The following is a 26,183-nucleotide window of genomic DNA, read 5'->3' on the forward strand; positions in this document are numbered from 1 at the left end:
TAGTTAAGAGGGATGACTGCTGTTGCAAAGAATTTGCAATACCAGCACTACAAAGCTGCCTTAACATTAGAGAAAGAAGAACACACATTTGCTACACCCAGTGTAGGTGGAACGAAACAAATGAATCTCTGATTACAGGGGTCATCTGCATTCTAGCCCCTTTCTTTTGGCTCCAGTGACCCTGGCAGGCCCACGCAGGTGGTGCTGCAAGGTGAATTTCTGGAGTGTTTTGTTTCTTTTTTTTTTTTAATTTGAGGGTCTCTGGATGCGGCCAGAGGGAAGGCCAGTGTTTTGGTTGTGGTGGAAGAGAAGGGGAAGGTGTTCAGCAGAGCTGCCTGGTGGCAGTGGAAAGAAAGGGAAACTAAAGTAGGTGTAGGACGTTAAGCAATAGAGAAAGATGCTCTGATATTATAAACTGGAGGCATGCATAGTATGAGAGCTGATAATAGCCTGAACATAAGGAATTAAGGAAAAAGAAGGAAGAATTGTGGTGTGTATGTACGTGGTGCAGAGAAGACTTAAAATAGCGTATTAGAAAAGGCGAAAGCAGGGGTGGGAAAGGAAAGACAGATGATGGCTCTATTAGCTCTGCTGTGGCTATAGTACGATGAAAAACAACCAAAAGGCTGTTACACAGTGCTTAAGCTTAATCAGCTTCAAGTCTGTAATTATATAGGGGGTAGGAAGGCCCTACAGAGAGATCTGGACAGGCTGGATCACTGGGCTGAGGTCAGTGGGAGGAAATTCAACAAGATCAATCGCCAGGTCCTGCGCTTTGGCCGCAACAACCCTTGGCAATGCTACAGGCTTGGGGTAGAGAAGCTGGAAAGCTGTGTGGAAGAAATGGACCTGGGGGTGTTGGTTGGTGCTCAGATGAACATGAGCCAGCAGTGTGCCCAGGTGGCCAAGAAAGCCAATGGCATCCTGGCTTGTATCAGAACTAGTGTTGCCAGCAGGAGCAGACGGGATCATCCGTCTGTACTCAGCCCTGGTGAAGTGACACTTTGAGTACTGTGTTCAGTTTGGGGCCCCTCACTGCAGGAAAGACACTGAAGCCCTGAATTGTGTCCAGAGAAGGGCAGCGAAGCTGTGAGGTGTCTGGAGTACAGGCCTTATGAGGAGCGGCTGAGGGAGCTGGGATTGTTCAGTCTGGTGAAGAGGCGGCTCAGGAGTGACCTTATCGCTCTCTGCAATGACCTGAAAGGAGGTTGTGGCGAAGTGGGGTCTGTCTCTTCTCCCATGTTACCAGTGATAGGATTAGAGGGAATGGCCTCATGTTTCGCCATGGGAGATTCAGGTTGGACCTTAGGAAATACTTGTTCTCTGAGGAGGTCTTAAGGCGCTGCAACAGGCTGCCCAGGGAGGTGGTCCCTGGAGGTGTTCAAGAAATGTCTATATGTTATAATGAGGGGCGTGGTTTAAAGGGAAATGTTGGTGACAGGTGAACAGTTGGACTGGATGATCTTAGAGGTCTTTTCCAAACTTGGTGATTCTGTGATTCTCTACTAATCACAGCTATTTTCAAAATATCTCTTAAATCATTAGTATTTCAAATACTTCTTAGAGAGACATTTAATATCTGTAGCTAAAGTAGCCCCAGAAAAGTTTCCTTTGGAGTAGTTTAAAAATGTCCACAAAATAGAAATATTTCTTAGGCAGGTTGCTGTGTTAATAGTAAATGAGATTTCAGTCTGTCTTTGACTGTTGATATTTTTTAACAAAATGTCTGAAACTGAAATAGAAAATCCAGACAGTGTAAGAAAGTAAATTGCTATTATCAAAGAATGCCTCCTGCTCTTCCTCTCAAACTCCCATAAAACTGTAGTCTGATTTCCTTTGTTAACTTTGTTTAAAAAAATATACGATTACTTTAAGGATAAAGTAAGTTCCTGTGATGATGAAGCAATGAGTATTCTTCTTGCTTTCATACTGTAATTCTGTTATTTAAATCTTAAATTCCTTAAAAATAGGGGAAGGTAATCAAAAGAAACCTCTCTCTCATTCTAATAACATAGGTTGATGACAGTGTGAATAGCGATCTTATGATCTTAACTCCTGTGCTGCAGATGTTCAATTTGTGATACAAATTGTCTTGTAGACCTCTCTTTGAAGAGTTTAACCTCACTAAACTATTTTTTGAAACAGAGTTATTATTGAACACTGCTTGGAGGCACAGGTAAATAAGAGGAAACTTGTAAAACTTGCTCATGAAAGTAAGGGGAGACCTCTCAGAGGACACCTTTAATCAAAGAGAGGTCCTGGGTCTGTAGCTGTACGGGATGTTCTATGGTGTTACCTGAGAGGTATTTGAATTTCAGAGTTACTTTGTCTGAAACTTTTTTCCCCTCATAGTGTGCTAGTTCTGTTTTTATAGTTCAGAGACAGGCAAAGGAAATCAGCTGTCTTGAATACCTCTGTTAAATAAGCAACATCTATGGCTCTGAAGAGCTCTGACCACAGCACTTCTCTTGATTTGCTTATGAGCTGGCTTGGGAGGTGGAGTAACTGTGAGGTACTTGCCTTCCACAGAAGGTGAATTGGATAATTGTTTGCTCAAAATCCTGTCTTGTGCAGAATTTGGTGGCTTTGGCCAGGTTTTGGACAGTTTTGGCCGCCTTCCTGGTGTAGGAAGTCACTGGGGCAACTAGTGGAGTGGCTTACACCAATGGCACAGGCTGTGAAGTGATGAATCCTTTTTTAGATACTCAGTTAATGCAAGTGGCATTGTATTCCTTCTTGTTTCCTGATTGAGCCTTGTCCCACGAAGGAATAGGGAGATAGTCTTAGTCGTAGAGGCACGGGGATGGAAAGCTGAGTATCATCTTCCTTGCCTTCTGTAGTTTTTAGTGGGTAATCTAAGGTAGGGCTGAACAACAGAATACAGTGTATTGTCAATCTACTAGAGTTCCCTGAAGGTGAAAAAGTAAATACTAGTTATTAAAGAAGGTAAATTGTGTTCTAAAAAGAGAGACTATTTCATATAAGCCTGCTTAAAGCAACAACATTGAGAGCCTAGTAGCAAGAGAGAAGTAAAGGAAATTCCAGGCAGTTTTCTTTCAAGATAGGTAAATATTAAGTGCTCCAGTGTTAATTACTAGAGTTATTTGGTGATCCAGATATGGGAAGGAAGTAACAAAAAGCTAGTCAAAACTAGGCAAATCTCAGAAACCCAAGCAGTTGTGAATAAGTAGTCCAATGTAAACTGAAATGAAGGTTTAATAACTATGAAACAAAGATAATATTTTTTTGTGAAATCTGTATTTTCAGGAAAGGTTTTTGCACATTTGCTAAACATTAAAATAGAACTTCTTATACAGAAAATAAATGATGAGTTTTTCTTCTGAGATGTGGAACATAAAAATAAAGGGACTGAATGAAAACAATGCATGCTAGTCTAAACTGATAAGTAAGTTTTTATCTGCTATATGCAAGCTATATAACATTTGTGAAACTAGGATTTTAGCAGGAGAGGTTAGAAATTGTCAGGGGATAAGTTACAGCATTTTGCTGTGCAGATGGAATGGGAGTAAGTTTCTGGAAGTTAAATTTTTTGAGAGGAGGGGAGTGTTGCTAACTTTCCTCAATAACTTAGCGTAGTGTGTCCTGTTGGTACCTTTTCTGTTATTAGCACTTGCTGCTTCACAGCAGTTGCTGTTTTCCTTTGATGCTGTGCCCTGCTTAACAAGTGTTATATTCCATCCAAAAGTTCTGGCATTAAGGATCAGTGAAGTGACTTATATTTTAACTTTGAATCATTTGAGAAAAATAAAGGTTTACTAGTATTCTTGAATTATTACTTTCATGATCTTTTGTTTTATATAATTATTATTTAGAACAGTTCTGAGTATGCTAGGTTTATAAAATCAGTTACTGTTTTGTTATGAATCAGCATGCAGCAAACTTGCTTTCTAGTTGGGGTCATTGAGCCTTTGTGTAGTACTCAGTAAACTATACTTCTTATTTATTGTTATTTTCCATATCTTCTCCTTAACACTGCCATGGGATGACACTGACATTTAACTGATCTACTGTTCATTTGCATACTTAAATTCAGAAGACTTCTAATATAATGTGAAGTTCAAAAAGTTCAGGTTTATTGTGTACGCCATCAGATCTTGAATGTGGTTGCTCATTTTGCAAGCAGTTGCAGTTAGAATTGCTATGTAAATGCTCAGTGTTTAATTTTTTTAAATGCTTCTGCTTCTTAGAGCTTGGAAGTTGTTTATGCTTAACATGTAGCCTCTTACGACGATAAATATGTAAGGTTGCTACCTCTGTTTTCAAATTTCATTTCAGTGTTCAGTGTCACAAACATTTCTGCTTCAGTATTCCTAGTTTGATTGCTAAGATCATATGCGTGTTTTAATTTTAGTAAAAGAGCATGAGTAAATGTCTGGCTGTATCTATATGCCAAGTATAAATACTGTATTGTATTTAACTGTCTTTAAGTACATGACATAAAACCTATTTCAAAGACTAGTCATGACAGAAGTTAACAAAGCCAGGGGTTAGAGGAGGAAAGATTAATATGCAAGTGTCTGTAAACTGACACAGTTTAGTTACAGGTTTTAATATTTAGTATAATTATACAGTGCTTTTCACTTTCATAGTTCAAATGTGACACCCCCTCTAAAGCATGTAAGTAATATTTACCCCCAGTTTGTACGTGGGGAAAGGGATTTGTTCTTGGTACCAAGCTGTGTTGCAGAGATGACATTCAGACTGACTGGCTCTGGGCCTCCCTTGGTCAAAGCCTTGAGGTGCTCATCTAGGGCCGCACTGTTGCTGGAGCCAAGCCGCTGCCTTGGGACCCAACCTTCAGAGCTTGGCGCTCCTTGCTTGTTACTGTTAAGATAACATTTCTCAGCATCTTAAGGCAGTGCCCCTGCGTTCCTGTTGCTTGCTTAAATGGTTTCTCCTCTACTAGCCTGGTCCCATGTCTTCAGAAGATAAGCCGCAATTTAGAAATTGTCTGTTGTTCAAGACTGATATGTATGTGAACAGAAGAAGAAAGGCTCAGTTAGTGATTGTTCACCTTACTGTGTATGAACGCAACAATCTCAGAAAGCGCCTGGTTGAGAGACGTGGAGATACTAGTCTGTGGGCCTGAAAATCAGCAATGCGGGCATTGGGAACGGAGGCTTCCCCTGCAGCACTATCAGGATGCATACATCAGTACAGGTTAGGGAATGACCTGCCGGAGAGGAGCTCTGTGGAGAAGGACCTGGGGGTCCTTGTAGACAGCAGGTTGGCCATGAGCCAGTAGTGTGCTCTTGTGGCCAATAAGGCTAGTGATATCCTGGGGTGCATTAAAAAGAGCGTGGCCAGCAGGTTGAGGGAGGTGATCCTCCCCCTCTACTCTGCTCTGGTGAGGCCACACTTAGACCACTGTGTCCAGTTCTGGGCTCCCCAGTTCAAAAAAGGCAGGGATCTCCTAGAAGGAGTCCATTGAAGGGCCACTGTGATGATAAAGGGCCTGGAACATCTCCACTATGAGGAAAGACCGAGTAACCTGGGCCTGTTCAGCCTGGGGAAAAGAAGACTGAGAGGGGATTTGATAAATGTTTGTAAGTATCTAAAGAGAGGTGGAGGCAAATGGATGAAGCCAGGCTCTTCTCAGTGCTGCTTGAACATAGGAAGTTCCATACTAACATGCAGAAGAATTCTTTACAATAAGGGTAACAGAGCACTGGAACAGGTTGCCCAGGGAGGTTGTGGAGTCTCCTATGGAGGTATTCAAGACCCAGCTGGACACCTACCTGTGCAACCTGTTGTAGGGTACCTGCTGAAGCAGGGCGTTGGATTTGATGATCTCTTGAGGTCCCTTCCAACTGCTGGGATTCTGTGATTCTGACAGGGTCTCGGCTCACCCCATTCGTGGATGCTGTCTCCATGCCTTGTTAGCCTATGGCTGCTGCTGATGACTGCCAGTCGTATGGAAGGGTCAGTGAACTACAGCCCTAGCTGCTACCAGTTAAACGTATGCTGACATTTCATTATACAGCCTGACTTTAAAAATCTTGATCATACTGATTGTAGCCTTGCCTTGGGGAAAATAGCTCCAAATCAGAAGCGATTGTGGTATTGAACTGAATATTGTCTTAAAGTTCAGACTCTCAGTGTGACACCTTCAGCTTTTACAGTATTCTAACCCACTGGCATAAAAAATAGTGCAGGTATAAGTGTAATACAATGTAAGTAGGTCCCCAGGGAAAGTATGTTTGGGATCCTGCTGGGAGGAAGGACCTGGGTGGGAGCCCAGCCATGGGCCTGGGCTGTGGGCACCCTTGTTGCTGTGGAGGAGCCCTGTTGTTAAAGCATCTGCAGTAGCCGCAATGAAATGAAACCTTGCAGCACATGCTGACTGATGAGCTTTTGATGAAATGTAAACAGCTATGGAAGGAATTTTGTTTTTTTTTCCCTAAATAGGGAAGCTTAGCTGAGGAATCTTGGTCTATTTTTAATACAATTTAAAAGTAGCTGTACCAAGACTGTTTAAAGACAAATCTCTGCTCAAGTAAGGGATAAATATGTTTTCTATATCAGTGCTTTTAGTAAATTCATTTTCACAGATCTTTTTCTCTGCAATTTAGAGCAATGAAATATTTAAGCTGTTTGTGAGGTGATACTACAAACCTGGGTCTGCAGCAGCCACACTGCTCATTCTCCTGTGACTTGATTTCCCTTTTTATCTCATTCTTTACAACTGAAGACTTACCAGCAAGTGTTTCATGTATCTGACTGAACTGAAAACCCCATGAAACTAGCACAGTAAAATGGAAGCACTCACAGAAGTTCTTAATTTTTTGTTTTGTTGTACTGTCTTGGGCTTAATTTATGTCTACTGAGACACTCCTGTGTTTCCTGTGGAAGGAAAGAGAATTCTTTCACATCTTCAAAGATACAATTTCTTATTAATCTAAGTATGTATGTATAAGGACAGCAGTGCTGCATTTCCAGTTGTAGGTTCGGAAGTTGGAGACAGTTTGGGAAGTTGCTGAGCCCAAAGATTTTTTTTGACACTCTCAGCAGCTAGAAGACAAGACATCCCCCTGACCTTTTAAATCTTTCTGTTGTGTTTTAATTGAATAAAGATTCTACCATTCACTGTGACTGCTGGAAAGCTTCACCTACATGGCACGGCTGCAAATGTGAAATGAAGGCTTAAATCAATAGAATCAATGTTTAATTTCTGTACATCTGAAAAGTTGTAGATGGCTTTATGTTTTGAGTTCTCAGGACTTGTTTGAAAGCAAGCTTTTACAAATCTGACCATGTAATTTTCTTTTCCTCCACCATTCGTCATTTAGTATTGGCAACAGAGGTAACATGGGCTGTGATATAAAGGTGATACACTGCGTAATGTGATTGAGTTTCTAACATCTTCTTAAAAACGAACAGAGGTAGAAATTCCACAGTAGTGACAAGCTCAAAATGAAAATGTCAAGTTAACTTGAGTCTTGGGCATGCTTAAAATACTTTACATCTGCTATAGTGATACACTACCTTGACAGTCTAGATATGTGAATTTCAAACTTTTCAGTTTGAATACCTTTTGAAAAATACCCAGTGGAAGTATAGGCTTATTCAGAAATATATAGATTTCTAGATGGTGTAAGAACTTGTTTTAGTTAATTCTGTCAGCCTTTAGAAAAGGCTGCCAGTGGAAAATCACTTAACTGTAAAATTTGTGTTAGAATAACCTTTGGCCAAAGTGCATCCTGATGTAAATCCCAGTCATTACAGTTTGCACTAGTCTAATTCACTCTGAATTCACTCTGTGCTGATAACACTGCCTACATAAAAATGCTCATTCAGAAGCACGGTCTTACACAGCTGTAAGATGTTTGTATGTTGGAAATCCCTTCAGTGCTTTAAGACTTTGGATTTGTTTGGGGATTTTTTTACTCTTTGTTTAGTTTTGCAGAGTCATCGCAGCTCAGAGACACTGAAGTGATTATTCTCCTCATGTTCATCAGTAGCAGTGCTCACTGGTAGTCACTTAAACCTGAGCAAGATTGCAGAACATACAGGAATTACACAAGTGTTTTGGGGAGAGTGGTTTTAGCAGCACAGTTGTAGAAGTGCTACGCAAAGTGTAATTTTCTTCGTAAAAGCATTCTAGTATATCTACTGAGATGGGAGGAGAAAACTCAGCTTTATTCTAATGTTTTATTATAAAATACTGCTTATTTAAATAACATTTGGTAGGCTATCATTTCTTTCGCATTAAGTGCTTCAAACTATTGAGGAGATTAAATTTTAAAGTCTGTTTTAAAGAATGCTTAGATAGAAGCTAGGATGTCCAAAACAGGAAGGAACACAAATGCATAAACCTTTGCAGTACTTCCTTCTGTGGAGGAAGGCTCTCATGAGCCTTTCATCTTTATCTGCAACACAGTTTCTTTACTTGCTGTTTGCAGGTGCTCCTGACCCAACAGCAGGTGCTAGCATAGACGATGAAAACTGCTGGCATTTGGATGAGGAACAGGTCCAAGAACAAGTTAAACTCTTCCTATCCCAGGGCGGATACCATGGATCAGGGAAGCAGCTCAATTTACTTTTTGCAAAGGTATGTTGAATGTTTTAAAGTTTCCCTTTTTTCTCTCCTCTCATCCGTCTAGCCAGTCTGTACTTGTTAGCGTCTTACTCCAAGTTCTGTTCTTCTAAATATAAAGCCTTGAGAATGTGATGACAAGTTAATAATGAGCTGTTGAACAACAGTGAACCACAATCTCATGTATCTCAAAATGTAATTAAGGATATGAAGTAACATTTCAACCATTTGCATCTTTGTTTTTCTGTTCTTTCCCTACCCCAAAATGTTGGAGAAGCTGGTAGAAATGATATTTTTGCAGAAGGTTGCATAATACACGTGTAGATTACTTGTGGAAGAAATGTTTGCAGAATTACATAGGGATACTGAAATCAAAATAATTGTTAAAATGGGAAAGAAGACTATTGTTTGCACTTAGGAATGTCACTTCATATATATTAATTGTGTTTCTTATTTAACAGAGGTGGAATGTTTGACAGTGAAATGCTGTCTGTACTGTGATGGTTTTTTTCAAGTTTGTATTAAAAGGCTCATTTCCTAGGTGCGAGAGATGCTTAAGATGAGAGATTCAAACGGAGCTCGCATGTTGACGTTAATAACGGAACAGTTCATGGCTGACCCTCGTTTGGCACTTTGGAGACAACAAGGAACTACAATGACTGACAAGTATAGGCAGCTCTGGGATGAACTGGGTAAATGCACAGACTTCAAAATGATCTTGGTGTTCATACGTACATTGAAGAAACAATTATGTGTTTGGGGGTGGAGTGAAACTATTGTGGTACTAAGAAAAACAAATTAGTTTTCTGCAGCTTTGCTTGTTCAGTTAGGGTTAGGTGAAACTGAATTTCTGATCTACTGCATGAGACAGTGTAGCTGAAGGACAGGAAGCATGGTATGAAATGAGTATGATTGCAACAGGTAGTAAGTAACTTGAGTACCTAAAGAAATAAAGCAAAAAGTGAAAAGGTATGCAACTGAGGGTAGGTATATAAACCAATAGTGATGAACTGGATAGGTTAAGGAAGAGATCATTTCAAAAGTAGAGAGAAATAAAAGCCAAAAAGTGGAGATTCATTAAGAGTACGAGAAGACTGCAGTGAAGGAAATAAGTCCATTATGTAGATGGAAAGGACATCACATAATTCAGGGCTGGAACAATTAACACTGCTCTACAGGAAAGATCAGTTGTGACCAGATACGTGACTTGGACAACAGAGAGAGGAATGCAGGCTGATATGGGCAAGGAATACTTAAACTAGTGAAGTCTTAGGGCACTTTAGTCTTAAGTGGTTTCAGAAACTTGCTGATGCAGTTTTGAACTCTTTGTAACTGCTTTGTAAGTTCTCAATGTGTAAGAATTCGTGGTACGGAAGGAAAACTAGAAACAGCTTGAAGGTAAATGTCACCAAGACTTTAAAGAGAGGTAAGGAAGTGGGGAAAAAAATACTAAGTAACTACCAGCATTGTTTTCATAGAGTGTGAGGTACTGGATCAAACTATTAACAAGTGACTGTTATAGCCACGTAAAAGATAACAGTGATAAATGACCTGGATTTTTTAAAAATAATAGTAAATCTGATTTGTTTATCTAAAAGATAATTCATTGAGTGTGTGAGTGAAAGGATTAATATGGTCTCTCTTAGCTGTAGTAAGGTTTTGACTGTCTTGGAGGCTTTCTGAAAGCAAGGTGAAGATGCACAGCCTAGATGAAATTGCATTGTGGTTTGTGGAAATCATGGTAGTTACCCGTGCTTTCACTGAATCTGGAAAGACAATTCAAGTCTATACTTCGAGGAGCCTGTCTTGAGTTGCGTTCTGAACAATATAGCTGTTTCTGACTTACGTGGCATGATATATATATATATATATGCAACTTACAAACAGTGCCCCATGAGACTATATGTAAACACTGTGGAGAACAGAGCCAAAACTCATAATGGTCTCGATATGTTTAAAGAGTGCAAAACAAAGCTAAATGAAGTTAAATCAAAGTAAGATTAATTCCTTTGGGTTGGGTGAAATTGAATTTCTGATCCCTTTAAGAAGGGAAAAGTCAACGGCAAAACTTGAGTTTTCCTTCTTGTAAAGGTTAAAAATGACTGTGATTGATTTCATGTTATCTAGTGGGGCTGAGACTAGATGAAATGTTAGCATAAATTATTTTTACTTTAAATGAAGGAAGCATTAGGCTAATAAAGACTGGCTTGTCTAGCTGAGGTTATAGACTTCTGTGGTGAAAAGCCTTAATATCGAAGCAGGTCAAGTTTTACTAGAGAGAGTGTTGATATAACTACTTTGTCTTGGATGTAACAACCACTTTAGGGTGCCATTTTTGTGCCGCTTTGGGAATAGTGCCTTTTGCTAACATGCTTAGCTGAACATAAATGTTGCAAAAATTGTATCCGATCATACTGAAGACTGGAGGGTCTCATGCTTCATTGCATATGTGGATTGAGCTGGTAGGTGGTGGAAAGGCAGAAGTGAGCTCTCCATCTGTTACCTGTAGCAATCTTAATACATACTGCCAATAAATGTAAAAGGTTTTGTTAAATTTTCTTCGTGTTTGATCAATTTCATATTGACATTGTCTTCTTGACAACACAAATCTGAAGGTGGAGGAAGTTGAATCTCTCTGCTTGCAGCATCAAATAAGCAATATTTTAAATTAATTGAATTGATTAGCTTACCTCTATTGTATCACAATTATACTTGCCACTCTCAGAAAACCACAGTGCAACCTTCAGCTTCACCACTACTTCTACTGCTATATTTGTAATCTGAGGTAGGCCCTGCTGTTCCAGTCCTGCACTGCTCTGCATCCTCTGATGGTATCAAAGTATTTTGATCATGTGAGAGATTTTCAGTAACCAGTATTTCATCCATGTCAGGTGCGTAGTTGGCTAAGGCAGAACACAACTTAGTTCTTTTACTTCCAGCTTGTCTTCACATTGCTGAACTCTCCAGGCCATCCCCACTCTGGTAGAATCCCTTCTACTGGTGGTGCTGAGCAGGTACCATGGAAGTTGCACTTAACTGGATGAATCTCTCCAACTGGACTCCTACCTTTTGTGAAAAGTACAAGCTCCCATGTTTTTGTTAAGATCTCACCTTGAGTTTCACTACAGTTAAGACATGTCCCCTTTTCCAGATGAAACATGCATCACTTTAACAAAAAAAGAAAGATAAAAGAAAGAAAAAGAGGTTTTAAGATAAACTGGAATTACAGTAGCAAACTATGGAGGAATAAGCAGGATATCCCTGGAGACTGACAATCAGTTCTGGTAGTAACAGAAAGAACTTGGCTGTGGGGTAGTGGCATCAATGTATTCTAAAATAATGTTTGTTTCCTGTCATGTTCTCATCTTCTAGGCTGCCAGGGAATCGAAATAACAATAAAAGGGGTGGGATAGGCCTTTGTATACTTCACTTACTGTATTATCTCTTCAGAGTACTCTGAGAGCGGTAAATACATATGGCTTTTATAAATCAAAAAAATTACTTATGATCTCACTTATTTCACAGGTGAGTAGCAATTTAGCATGGTAGTTATGGAAGATTTTAGGACATGTAAAGTACGTAAATATAGACTCTGCTTAATAAAGGCTTTCTTCCTTGCCCTGGTATGCTGTCTGCCAACCACTGGCACATATGGCCACTTTGTCAGTTCCATCTTGGCATAGGTTTTTAAGCGTACTTAAATAACTTCAGCTTTACTCCTTGACTGTGTCACTTGAGTCTTTCATTAGAACTTAACTGATGCTTCCTGCTTGCCACTGAGCATTGGCAAGGGCACTGGAAGGACACACAAGTCACTAATCAGAGTTTCTTCTGGAGTTTATGGTAAATTGCATTGACTTCACTAGGAGTCAGATTGGGTTTGAGTGTTCAGAGGTGCTGATTTAAGTAAGTTGATTAAAAATAAATACTTCACCTCTAAGTGGGAGCTTGGCGTTTTTCTAATACAAAGTCCTAATTCAGTAAGCAATTTATCATTCAGAGGCCTCCAGTTAACTAACTAGTTGTTTGTAAGGTTTTTTTGTTGTTTTTTAAAGCCTTCAGATCAAGAGGAAGAATGTAATAATTATGCTCAGCTGATTTCCCCTTTTTTACGTTAAAGAACGGCTTGAGCTAAGTAGTACTTACGGAACTCCAAAAGGTGTGGTATTGGCAAGGTCAGGATTACAGACTGAGGTTATAAGCCTTCCTCATATACTTTTCATGCTAGAGGAATGTAGATGTGACTTCAGTGGTGCACTGGTGAACACTTCCAACTTGCCACAATAATATGTGAGTGCACTTTCCAGATTTTAAAACTGAGCTGGAATTCGTCACATTGTTGCTGTTTAAATGGTGTTTTGTTTCAGTAAGTAAATTCTACCTGCTGGTCTTCAGGCACTTAACTCTCAGTGACTATGGTGGAAGACTTCAGCGTATCAGAATGATTAATTACCTGAAGGCCCTTGGCTTGCCTTTTTAATTAAATTGCATTGATAAAATAGAGGAATATGGAAATGCGTGGTAAATATCTGCTGATACCTGTTGAACTGAGATCTCTGATTTCAAGGAAGGGTCAGTTAATGTTTGTACTCTAGAGGAAAAAACTGGTCCATGCAATGTTACTATGGCAGTAATTCTTTAATATTCATCCATCAAAATTAAGTAAAAGTTGCTTGTGGTCTACAAAAGGGAGGATATTTCCTTAGTAAAAAGGGGAGAATTTGACTTTGTGCCGCAGCACAGGGATCGTGAGGGCTGCAAGGCTTTGCTTTGGAATGAATGTTGAGCAGTGCCAGATGCAAGACATAGAGAGGAAGCTGAGTTTTGTCAGCAAATGGATCTGCAAGTTAATTGGTGTTTTCTGCTGGCTTCTGGCTGTGAAATGAAATTGGAAGCCCTTTAGCCACATGGATAATACAGAACCTGAATACAAATGTCGCATGTCACCATCAGGGCCCACTGTGAAACAATAGTGTTCCCACTCGAACTCTGTGCCATTACAGATCATTTAAAGATGGGGATTACGTTTAAACTAAAAGCCCCATTTGCCTTTTACTGCAATTTAAATGTCCTCTTAGCAAAAGCTAAGTGACAAATTAAATGAAAAAAGTGCCCACATCTTTAAAGCTGTAATGCAAAACAACCTTTTATTGCTTCACATGTGCCATGAATGAATCATTACACTTGACAACCCTAAACCAAGCCATAATTGGAGCAGCTACTGTTATCAAAGTGGGGCCGTGCTTGTGACAGCTTAATAAAGCTGAAACTGTTAAATTAAATCCCAGATGCTTAATCTGATGAAAGCAGTCAAGTAGAAGAATCTAAGACAAGTATCTACTACTTGGTGGAGTGATGGAGCCCAACAGCTTGTCAACACGTAGATTACAGGATCAGATTTTTTTTTGTGAACTACCATTTTCGGTGTCTTTATATCCTGTTGCCTGCCTTTGCTGTGAAGAAACTTCACTTAATTTGCATGTTTCAAAACAAACATTTCCAGCAGATTACCTCCATTTTGATATTTAAGAACAGTTTAAGGGGGAGGGAAGCTGTTCAAAGATTATCTTTTTATGGAACAAAAAGATGGTGGCTTTGTCATAGGGAAGCTCCAGAGAGTTCTTGGAATGCAGGGCCGTGAATAATTGTCAAACGTGTTCTGGATTTTTGTCCTGCTTCTCTCTTTTGGTTCTTGTATCTCACAAAATTGAGGAGAACTAAAATGCCATTCTGTATATCCAGCTGGGTGCTCTCCATAGTTTAATTCTTTAGAACTTGTTAGTTCTAAAGTTTCAGTGTAGTTACTTCTCACAGTAGTACCATGAGCTTCATTTGTGGCATAAAGCTTTCCTTGGTGATCATCTCACAATCCTTTCTGTTAAGCATACAAAGTGGATTGTTCTCGTAGAGATATTTCCTGAGCAGAAAAGCGTGTCTTTGCCTTAGCAGTTTTAGTACTCTTTGTCTTTACCAAATTTCACTCTTAAAGCACTTAAAGCTAATGTGGGCTGCCTCTTAAGAGCTGTGACATCCTGGTGATCTAATTTGAGTTCGTTTGCTGATATTTTGACAATTTTCTGGATCAGTGATGTATTTTCACACTAAAATTTAGAACTAAAATATCGTTTTACAAGGTCACATCTCACAGAAATACTACAGTGTATTTCCTGAAGGATGATGCATAGCATTTTATTAGTAACACTTTGCTCTACATTTAAAACATAATTCTAGATGTTGAATATAGGCAAAGAATCATTATAGATTAATTAAGACAGGTTTAATTACCATTTTAGAATCATAGAAACATTGCCTTGAGCAAGCTAATGATTAAGTTAAATAATGCTTTTTGATTTGAAAACCTCTCTGATTTTTTCTGATACAAGTTTATATTCATCTCTAGAAATAGCAAGTTAAATTCTTTCAACCCTAAATGGAGCCATTCTCAATCTATATTTCTGTATCAGGTATTCCTTCCCTTTGCAATTAGAGAGACAAATTTGTACGAGTAGGACATGCCAGCTGTTATAAACAATTGTCTCTGCTTAGTACTTAAGGGAGAGGGGAGTAAGTGACAAAAGCAGCTAGGATTGTTGCCAGTATGCCACTAGAGAAATTCCTTCTGATGCTAGATTTGGTGGCTACTTCAGGGCTGCCATAAAAGGAATCACTGAAGTTACAAATTCATTACAGTTTTTGTGCTCTAACACCATTTTTCCTAAGCTGCATACTTTGTGCATTCCTGGTATAGTATCAACTATGCAGCAGAAATATGGACCTTTCCTCACGTTTTCTGATATTTCTGAAACGACTGTAATTTTCAAATTTTAGTGTCAGATGTATGTCAATATTTGCATGATTCCTGCACCTTTGGAAAATAAGGTAATCTTAAAATTTCTTAGTTTAGGTAAATCAATTTCATGTATTGCATTTTTGGCCTTGAAGTGAAAGCTGTTGGAACACCTGTGTTTCAAAGGTGGTGGGATGCAGCATGCTTTGCTCAATTGCAGGGCTTCTAGGTGGAGTGATGACGTAGATATTTGTGTCTACATCTGTATTGCATCCAATAGGCTGTCCTTGCTTAACTGATCATCCTTTTCTTCCTGTTGATTTTTTTAGTCTTAGCTGCCACGGTGCGACTGCCCTATGGTTAGAAAATGTGTGCCTTCAGTTCATGCACTTAAGGTTGCATTGCTCTTTCACAGAATAAGCTGTTAATATATGTCACTCTATTGGAGATTTATGCTATTGGAGGCAGTAAATTAACAGTACTTCTGAGTTAGGAACACAAGACGGTTTTGCTGCTCTGTGGCCTGAGTTATGGATGACAACTTAAAGAAATTGCTGTCATGGCCCTAGAGTATCTAGATTGTTCCTGTCACCTTCATTTCCCTGGTGAATGAAGCCAGGCTGCCATTCTACAGAGATGAGTTCTGTCCATCTCTTCTGAGGTGATTTCCTTCCTCCTTCATTACCAACACTAGAAGATTGGCATCTGTCATAATGGTATTAAAAATGAGGGTATGTGTGGCTGTAGTGTACAAGGCTGTAGTATGACAGTAGGTGGGAGCCGTTTTCAAAGAGGGTATTTTTTCCTTGTCTAAAGCTGCATTTGCCGATTTGAGAAATAATGCTAAAAATAATTCAAGTGTGCAAGCATAGCTAAAAGGTTTTATTTTTCATGCACATAAATTTTGGGTTTCCATGTAGTTGAGTTGGATGGAAGGTACTTTTTTGCACTTTAAAGCAGTTTTTAAACTTTTTATTCCTAAGCTGCTGAACTGATTTTCTCGCAAATGTTCATGGGGAAATAAAAGAAAAAAAAGTTGGAGATGGTACAAACTCACTGCTGCCCTAAATGTGAATTATTTCCAAGATAAACATCAGAGTTGCACTATGGTCTTAAACATCTGTTAGCTTTTTTTCCCCTCCCTCTCTTTATTTTTTATACCTCTATAGTATTAAGTGGTTGTTTAATTTTCTTCTACAACTTCTAGTAACTATGAGAGATAGAGGGAAGTGGTAGATCTGTGGATTGAAGGAATCTTCACTGACTTCTCAGAGCTTTACTGCAGTCAAGCAATCTGACCACATGATATTTTCCATTTCTCTCTCGAATGGATACTTGCAAGATAACTGAAAAATTGGAAAATCATTTAAAGTGAGAAATACTAGAATCTTAGTTACCTTGTGTCTGTCAAAACAAGACAAAGGATATAAAGAGACCTAAATAGACTAGAAACTGCATGGTGAAGACACTTAACAAATAAGGGCAGCTGAAAATTTTAAGTGAAGCTGGACAAATTTAAATAAAAATGATGTTAGAATTTGAGTGAGGGTACCCTGGCAGTAGAGCAGCTCACCAGTAACTATGCTAGATTCCTGTACTGGAAAATTTTTAAATTGAAATATGTTTCTTTGTAAAAGCTATCGCTTTTGGTATTGAAGCTGAAAATAACCCAGGAAATCTGAGACTATGAAAGAATTCAGGCTGGATTCTCAGAATGTATTCTTCTAGCCATTTAGAGTCGGTTATTTAGGTTCTGTAAGCACAGTAATGGTAATCATATATTTTTTTTGACCTTTCCCACTAGGTAATAGACTGTCTATGGTTTTTTTTGTTGAATGAAAGGTATTTCCCCCCCTTTCTTTTATGAGTATCTTGTTCTTCTCAAGCTTCACAAATTTGTATAAGAGAAATTCATTCATCAATTTAAATAAAGGTAGGAGAATGCTTTTATAGTTAGTAGACACATCAGCTTCTGAAAATTGTCATCTCTGAAAATAAGGTGACTGCTGAGAATGAATTACTAGTTAAGTATCTGGTAAAATAGCCAGTCTGCTTTGGACAGGAGTGCTTTGTTTACCACCCAGTTGTAAATATTGGTAACTATTAAAAAAAAACGCAAAGAACCTTCTCAAGGTGTTCATGAAATAGTATGTTTGTGCTATTTGTGCTAGTATTAGCAATACTTTTACCTTAAAATGATTGTGAGCAAGTGAGTAAACTGTTTTTTGAATATTAGAGAAATTGATCAATGTAGGGTACTACAAGTGCATAGAGGGGCACGTAGTGGACGTGTGACAGATGCCCAAATGATACAAGGATGTTGTAGTGTCAAGCAAATTTTAGTTCTTTTATGTAACCCTTTGGACAAATGACTGGATATCTGTTACAGCAGTTTGAAGCAACCAAAAAAAGAAAAATCATAGTCCACAACAAAGAGCTGGTGTGAGATGATAAATACTCAGGTTAGTTCCTATTTCCATTGTGCTAGAAGTCGAAGCGTAGGAAGACTGCAGCGATTATTACTCAGCAAACACAGATCAGAGCTTGTAGTTGATAATAGTTCAGAATAAAATTTCAGAATGCACATGCCCATTAAAGCCAAATACATGTGTGATTTTAACCCTTTGAGCAGAGGTATGCAGGAAGAGGGAAAGGAAAACTGAAGGAACTTGTTGTATTTTATCTTACTTTTTGTCCCAGTTACACCTATGCTCCCTATAATGCACATTTGGAGTTTAGTGTGCAGAATAGTGCAGTGATTCGCTCTTGTCATTGGTGCTGCAGGTAATCTATTGCATTAATCAGCCAGCTTGTGTGAAATGCGTGGGGAGTGATTATACTATCATACACAATACAGTCAGCATGAAGCACTTGTCAAGACCAATACATCAAAGTTTAATTCAGTAATAGAATGAATTAGAGCAAAATGAAACATTCTGTTCTCCAAGAAATACAGCACCCACAGCAAGCCTTTTTTCTGAAAGCTGCGTAGAGAGACCAGAGTGCATAAAGGAATTGTTTTTAGGAATAAAATTGCAACATGGATCCAACTGAACACTGCGAGTACTTTTCCTTGGGATTCTTACCGAGGACAGCTCAGCTCTGAAGTGCTCTACCTGTCTTCACTCTTTCATAAAAGCAACTGTTTAATTGGAGCATTCTCTAGAGGGACTCCTAATTATTCTTTGTTCTAATGGAGATCTCTTCATGCCAGGAGGAGGGAGGTGGCTTTACCAGTCATTCTGAAGGCACTTGTCTTTCTTGTTGAGAAGCAGTAAATACCATACACTTCCTTCTGTGAGGTTTCCAAGTGGCTGTGTGTATGTTCCAGTGAAAGTGTGTATGTGTTTAAGAACCAGATGTAAACCACTTCAAAATCGTTTGCTAATACTTCTGTTATAAAGGGGTCATAGGTTCTGTCTGCTATTATTGTTTCTATTCTGGCACTCCCAATGCTGGAAAATGATGTGTTTGTAACTGAATTGATGAGATTCAAATAGGGCAAGTGTGCAGCAAGTCCTGAAGCAGAGCTGTAGGTTGCACAAAGGGAATGATCTTGATTACCTTGCTCCATTTCCTTTGAAATGACAAAATGCTACCAACTTGGAAGCATGGGGGTTTTTAGTTTTAGAGAAATATATATGCAGTTACAGAGAAAGCAAGGAAATTTTGAATTAGATCTGTATCTATTTTCTATATATTTTCTATTTGCAAATGAATGTATTTCTATATATTTTCAATTTGCAAATGGAAGTATTGCTCTTAAGAATATTAAGATTATACATTAAGATTAGTTAAACAACAGCTCTGACAAGGTAGCGTAATATTTCTAGGAAAAACAGATTTCCTGGGAGGACTGCAGTCAGTCACACCAAATCATGTGCTGGATTTTCAGTCATGCTCAGTGCCCTAGCCCTAGCCCCTCCTAAAACTGTTTTTACTACCGCTCTCTGATTTATTGGGGTAAGAGTAAAATATAGTGGGATTTCTGAAAACTGAGTAATGCTCTATCTTATAGGAGACTGTGTATACATTCCTCAAACTTCCTTTAACTTCATGAATACATGCTTATACAGGATGTGTAATTATTACAACACCTATTTTTAGACGTTTTAACTCCGTACTTCTTAGTATTTTTTCAGTTTGCATGTTCAAATCCTGCTTAATGTAAAGGGATGCTGTCCTTTCTCCCTCATGAATTCAGAGGTTTGGGTGTTTACTGAGAGATACCCTAAGTACTGATGTTTGCATACATGTAAAGGAAGGCATACATTATGTAAAAAGCAATAACATAACCTATATTTTTGTGATATGAGGCACACTAAAGATGGATGACAACTGTGTGTTTCCAAAAAGAGGTTTGATTGAACTAACAGTTTGTTTGGCAAAGCTAGCTTTTTCCTGGTCAAGAGGATTATTGTTAAACCAAAATAGACAATTCCTTCCTGCAATGTGACAGTTCTGTGATTCATTGCCATGTGAAATTAATACCAAATTGCACTCACAGTATGACTTATCTTCTGATTACCTATTGGAGAAAAATAAATTCTGCATAATAGCTTGTGATCGTTTGGTGCTGTACTGTGATAATTTTCCTGTTGGAGGGACATTGTCCGTGGTCTAGGGATCTGAACCTGAGCTAATCCTGACTAAACCTTAGGTTTAGTCCTGAGATCTTGTATGAAAAGGTAGGTGGTGCCTGGGAAAAGGGAGATGGGAGAGAGTGCTGTGTTAGAGAGAAAGACAGAATATGTAAACACAAACATGTTCTTGCTCTGTTTTTCATTTAATGAGACATTTGTGCATACTGCAGGTGGCATTGGTGACATCTAGTCAAACAGGTAAACTTGAGAATGCCAGGAATGTATTTTCAGGAAACGGAGGGTTTCCTAGCATAGGATTCATTAGGCAGAAAAGCGAATTTCTTGTTTAAGGCTAGTGCAAGCCTATGGGTCAGTGACCAGCTCCGGGTGGGGGGTTCCCACTGAACAGCAGCAGAGAGAAATGGGAAAAATGTCCTCCAGGCTTCTTCCAGTTGGTGTGTGGTAAAATCTGGACAGGAGCAAATGTTTTTCTCAGACTTCTCAGTGCTAGAAAGCAGGACAAGGACCAGTGAATGGAAGAAGACAGGATGGAGCAGATGTCAGTAAAGAGGGGAAGGCGCTCAGGGAGAAGGATGAAGAAGAAATGAGAGTACATACAAGTGCACACACATACTAGAAGGAAAAAAAAAAAAGAAGGAAAACTACCAAAAAACACAGAAGCCCAAATACACTGAAGACTGTAGGGTCATTGGCATTGTGCTTCTGCCTCCCAGATGGTAGCCTTTGTAGCAATACAGGAGTTGAGCCCCAGGCTCTTTCTGTTCCTTTCTCTTCTCAAGGGGAGTTTGTCGCATGTTCCCCGTGGTGCCAGGATGGGGCAGGCTGCAGGGCTGTACCAGGGCCTTGACCTGCCCAGATGCACACACAGCTCACGCTTGTGTCGGTGGGAGTGTGAAGTTGGGCTCTGTTGAAAGCTGGAGTGGTCTGTGTGTGGTTTATTTGAAATGTACTTTTCCTTGTGCTTCATTTGCATAAAAGTCGCCTGGGTTTCTGTGATGAGCTGCTGCCAGTGGAGTTATGCTCAAAGTAATTTCCCTCTTTAAATGAAACAGGTTTTTAGAAAGAGTTTTGGTATTTTTGGTAATGTCTTCCCTTTGCTGTCCATGTTGTGGAGCTTCCGGAGAAGGCAGGTTAATTCCTTTGCCTCTTCTGGTGTTTGAGGTACAGAAAAGTAAAAGGCTACTCGTTTTGTAACGGTGTTGTGTAATCAGTAGTGTGTGCTCTGCTTCACTGAATGGTTGAAATGCTTCCCAAATTCAGTTACAATACTCTGCTTTTCTTTTGCTTTAGTCTGAAAACACTGGGAGTCTGGCTGCAAAATATTAAATGTGTGTGGGGGTTTTTTGTGTTTTTTTTTTTTTTAAAGGATGCTGAGAGATTCAGTGTCCCCCCTGTGCCCTCAAGTAATGCTTCATGTTGAAAATAAGAAAGAAAATAAGTCCAGGTTAACTGTTCTTTTAGGCTTTCCAGTATGCCCATACCCATCTTTTGTTTTGCAGATTGCAAGACATATACTCCTTATGTATGGGGCAGTGCTGAGTGTGCATTGATGCTTTATGAATCAAGTGAAGCTTGTTCAAGAGGGAGTCTAAAGCAAAGTCATATAATTTCATTTTCAAAGATTTTAAAAATAACATTGGCCTTACTTACTCCCATTAACAGTGGGCAGCTATAATCTGCATTAGTGAAGTATCTCTTCAGAATTCTGCGTAGTGCCACACTTTATTTTGTTGGTGTTCAGATTTCTGTGCGATTAGTTCCCAATCCTTGGTAGTCAGAGTATCTGGGGAATTATAACCTTAAGGATCAAGCTCTGTTTCCACTGGCTCCTGTACTGTGGCATACCAACATGCTGAGCTGCTCAAAGAATGAATGTCATGCAATGGCATATGCTCTGGGTGTCCATTTTGCATTCTTAGTTAGCAAAAGAGTGCATGAATGTAAAAATCTTATTGTCCTGGAAGAACCAGCTGTGTTGTTTTGTTCAGTCTATCATGAAGATTGCATAGTTCGGGCATGTTCTCTTAAATCTATTATAGTGTGTAAGGCATGTTCTTAATAAGCAAATGAACTGCTGCTAAATAGCACTTTCTTATGTCTTCATGCTTCTGTCAGAGTTCACGCTGATGAAGAGACAGCTAATTTAGAGAAAAATCCTTCCTTTTGAAAGTCGTTACTAGAGGCCTTGATGTATTTATGCCTGCCCTGTCATACAGAGGCAGGGAGCAGGTTCTAAAGTGATGGTATATGTGAAATGTCAGCACATATTAGCTTTCTGTTAGAGCTCCATGAAGAGAAAATGTAAAGCAAATTTTCTAGTGTAAACAAATTACTGGAATAATTGCAGGAAAAATATCTTTGTCCTGTTAGAATTCACAAAACCAGTGTTTACTGAATCTCTGAGATGGAAATGTTTGGAAAATGCCTTATGTGTTCAGCAGTGCTTCTGCTGAGAAGTAGGTGTTCACAAAATATGTATTTTACTTACACGCTTTCTTGGTTCCTGTAATGTGAAGCTGGAAGATACATAGATTTTGTTTGTAGAAAACATTCACTTCTGATACAAAAAGTAAAAGGAAAAACTTGGGTAATGTCCTGCTGTAACTTTTGGAATTCTTGTTTGCTTTTGACTGATACTGCTGTCTGTCAACCCATACATTGTGAACTCTAGATCTTCTAATACAAAAGACATGCTAAATACCGTTTAATAGAGAAGTTTGGCTTGGTACAGTCTTTCGAACTGCTCAGATGGGTCAGGTTCTGAGTCAGGAATTCAACCTACCTGATGCTAGGTGTAGCTGGGAAGTAAGCAGTATAGCCTTTGAGGGGAGAGTAAAAGTATTACATTATAGAAGTTTGCAATTAGTCAATGGCTGCTGCATTTTTAATAGAAAACATAATTTAGCAATTTTTTTAAAATCAGGTGCTCTGTGGATGTGTATAGTCTTAAATCCCCACTGCAAGTTGGAGCAGAAGGCCAGTTGGCTAAAACAGCTGAAAAAATGGAACAGTGTGGATGTTTGTCCCTGGGAAGATGGAAACCATGGAAACGAGCTGCCCAATTTAACCAATGCTTTGCCTCAGGGTGCAAATGCTAACCAAGGTGAGCCTAAACATATGCACTGACTGCAACATATAATATAACCTCTATCTTATGTACTCTAGCCTTGCAGAATTCAACACTCTTTCCTGGGACAAGTAACTTTCTTGTTAAGAACTGACCAGCCAAATTTTTTTTCACTAATACTATCCTTGCAGAAAGGATAAATAGTTTTTTGTGCTGGGGCTGCAAAATTTTCAATGCAGGTATTTGTGTTTAGTTAGGTCTTCTAACTTTTCACTTGGTCCTTCTAAATACTTGTTGCATGAAAATTGGATGTCCTTGAAGTATGTCATGTAAAAGCCTGTTGTTTCTTTGCTTGACTTCAGTCTTGTATCCATTCCAGTGTTGGGGTTTTTGTTTGCAGTTACAAAGCTTTTGATACCTATTTAAAGAGAGATCTGTTGCAGCTGCATTAAACTGAGTGTGTGAGAAAGTAAAGCTGTTATTTGTGGAATGTGCTCTTGTTGTGCAGTCTGCATTGCCAGGTTTGGGATGGGGGTGCAGAGGCAGCACTCTGATTTCTTGCAGGAAGTGTCTATTCTTACTCAATGTCATGCTTTGTAATTGAAAATGTGATTATTAAATCTGACAGAAGCCTTGTCCAGTCCTCTTTAAGCAAGATTATTACTCTGGCTAATAACTGGGGAAAATGCAAGATTTCCCTGGGGTTGGGGAGGAAAACCTTGTAATTCTCAAAATGCTCAGTATTTTGATACATATTTCTTATAATTATGATGAAATTAAAATTAATTAGTTGTGGGAGGTCGCAGATATGGCTTTAGATGGATTTTTCCTCATTTCTTTTTCTTGGAGGAAAGTAGTTTATACTTGGTTCCTTTATAAATCTTACAGCTAGCTGGGGCCAGAAGTTCATTCAGCATAAAACTCCCTGCAGAGATTGGTTTTGCTTACTGGATCTCTTGATGTTCTGTCCAGCCTGAGCAGACTAGTGGCAACTTCGGCATGGCATCTCACATACACACAGATAGAGCTGTGTTGACAACACTTTTGCCATTGGAAGATAACCAGTAAGGGTTATGTCAGTCCCTTGGCCTCAGTACCTTGTTTTACCAACAGTATTTCTATATGTTAATGAGGAAAAAATTGAACAAGTGCTCAATGTTAATGTCACTTTTCAAGGAGAACAACTTGAAGTCCTTCATGTGCTGTTCATCCATCCCTCATCCTAGCAGCTCTGGGCCTGAGAATGGGAAAAACTGTCAACGTCTGAGTAGCTGTGCCATATACTTCTCTAGCCTGTTTTCAGGAGAGCTGTCTAATGTCCTTCATCTTTAGCTGTTCCCTTTGCAAAGCCCTGTGTAGCAGTAGTCTTGATGTTCCATAGTTCTCTTCCCAAATGTGAATGGTGCACTCTTGGTCTGACCTGCTAGTTAGTAGGATGTGAAATGCCATCTGCAGTCTGCTCCTTGCAGAGGGGCAAGACAGGCTGCCATCAGTTGGGGGTTGTGAATAGGCAGAAGACAAGAATACTGTGAATGACTGATTCACATATGAATGAGTAAAAGCTGATGCAGCTTTCTGAACTTGTGAAAATGACAGATTCATCGAGCAGGCCCCATCGGACGGTGTTCACTCGAGCCATTGAGGCATGCGATCTTCACTGGCAGGACAGCCACTTACAGCACATTATCAGCAGTGACCTATACACCAACTACTGTTACCATGACGACTCTGAAAACTCTCTCTTTGACTCTCATGGGTGGCCCCTCTGGCATGGTAAGTGGCTGAACCGGAAAGATGTTTCCATGACTTGGCGCTTTGTTTAGTTTCTATGGCATTATTTTGGAGGGGTGGTGGGGAGATGAATGAAGAGCCTGGCAAGAAGAACAGAGGCTCCCTTGAAACACTGGTCTCAAAAGTAGTCCTTTAGGTCTCTTTTGCATAGTTAAAAAAAAAAGCCCTTTGGAATTAACGTAGCAAAACAGGCCATTGCAGACATGGAAGCGTTGCTATTCCTCAATTATTTTCTCCATTTTAGAACATGTTCCTACTGCCTGTGCAAGGGTGGATGCATTACGATCTCATGGATACCCAAGAGAAGCACTGAGGCTAGCAATAGCTATTGTTAATACACTAAGAAGGCAGCAGCAGAAACAACTGGAAGTGTTCCGGGCTCAGAAGAAAGGTAATTGCGGGAAAGAGAGAATGGCAAAGGATGCAGCGAGGTGACCGTTACACTGGACTGGAACTTTGCATGAGAAAACTGTTTTTGAAGCTATAATGCTAAAGAGGTGTCTTAAACTCTGTATTACAAATGATCGTAGTGGTAATGTAACATTCTGGATATTGAGGGCTTTCTTTGCAAGTTCTGTAGGGCAAGGACTTGGTTATGCCTTCCGCAGTATGTCTGATATGAGTGGGTCTTTATTCCAGTCAGAGGTTTTGATTATACAACGCAAATTCTGCGTAACTTATGGCCTTTTAAACAGAGCACTGTATTTGACACGTGAGGTATTTTAAACTACTTCTTCCTCTGACGTACAATTTAGCTGAGCTATATTACTTCTGAGGGGAAAGCCTAAGTTTACATTGAGGGTTATACCAAGGAGAAGTCTGCACTGCAGAAATTCATAGAATTTGGCCATTTCTCCCATAAATCTCTTAGAACCTTAAATTTTAGTGTTTCTGAATGGAGTTGAATTGACATCAGTGGAAATGAGTTTTTGAAACACTGGTTTTTACGTGGTATTCCTCTGAACACTATCCCTATAATGAAGATTCTTCTTCAGATACAGTTTCTATTCCATGTGATTCTTGCTACCCAAAATAGTTTTGCACTGAAATGGTCATGACTGCTACAAAAACACCTTACTTCAGACCTTAGATCGTAATTGCTGCTCTTAGCTATTTGGATCCTTATGCATTCTAATTAAAAATACCATTGTGAAGTCACGTGTTTCTATTTATATGCAGGTGTTTTCCCAGAAATGAGCAGTTAAAAGTTTAAATGATGAAAATGTAGATACCTGACTAAAAAATTCAGCTTGGTAGTTCTTAATGTGCCTCCATTTCAGTTTCACAGTACCTGAACTAGAAGTTTTATACACTGTTGCAGATCCTAGATTTGAACAAAATTTAAAAGCATCTTATGTTATTACTCATGAGAATTTT

At 39.2% G+C, this 26,183-nt stretch overlaps 1 protein-coding gene across 3 annotated transcripts in view; it reads left to right on the forward strand.

Annotated features, from left to right (window-relative positions):
- ZSWIM6 (zinc finger SWIM-type containing 6) overlaps positions 1-26,183 on the forward strand; it is a 112,603-nt gene that overhangs the window by 62,218 nt on the left and 24,202 nt on the right. For all 3 annotated transcript variants that reach the window (XM_021379763.1, XM_021379765.1, XM_021379764.1), the window contains exons 3-7: positions 8,424-8,572; positions 9,099-9,249; positions 22,872-23,051; positions 24,612-24,788; positions 25,051-25,197. In XM_021379763.1, the coding sequence (XP_021235438.1) occupies positions 8,424-8,572; positions 9,099-9,249; positions 22,872-23,051; positions 24,612-24,788; positions 25,051-25,197 (804 nt within the window). The remainder of the gene's footprint in view (positions 1-8,423; positions 8,573-9,098; positions 9,250-22,871; positions 23,052-24,611; positions 24,789-25,050; positions 25,198-26,183) is intronic.

This window comes from Numida meleagris, chromosome Z, assembly GCF_002078875.1.
Source record: "Numida meleagris isolate 19003 breed g44 Domestic line chromosome Z, NumMel1.0, whole genome shotgun sequence".
NCBI classification, from domain to species: domain Eukaryota; kingdom Metazoa; phylum Chordata; class Aves; order Galliformes; family Numididae; genus Numida; species Numida meleagris.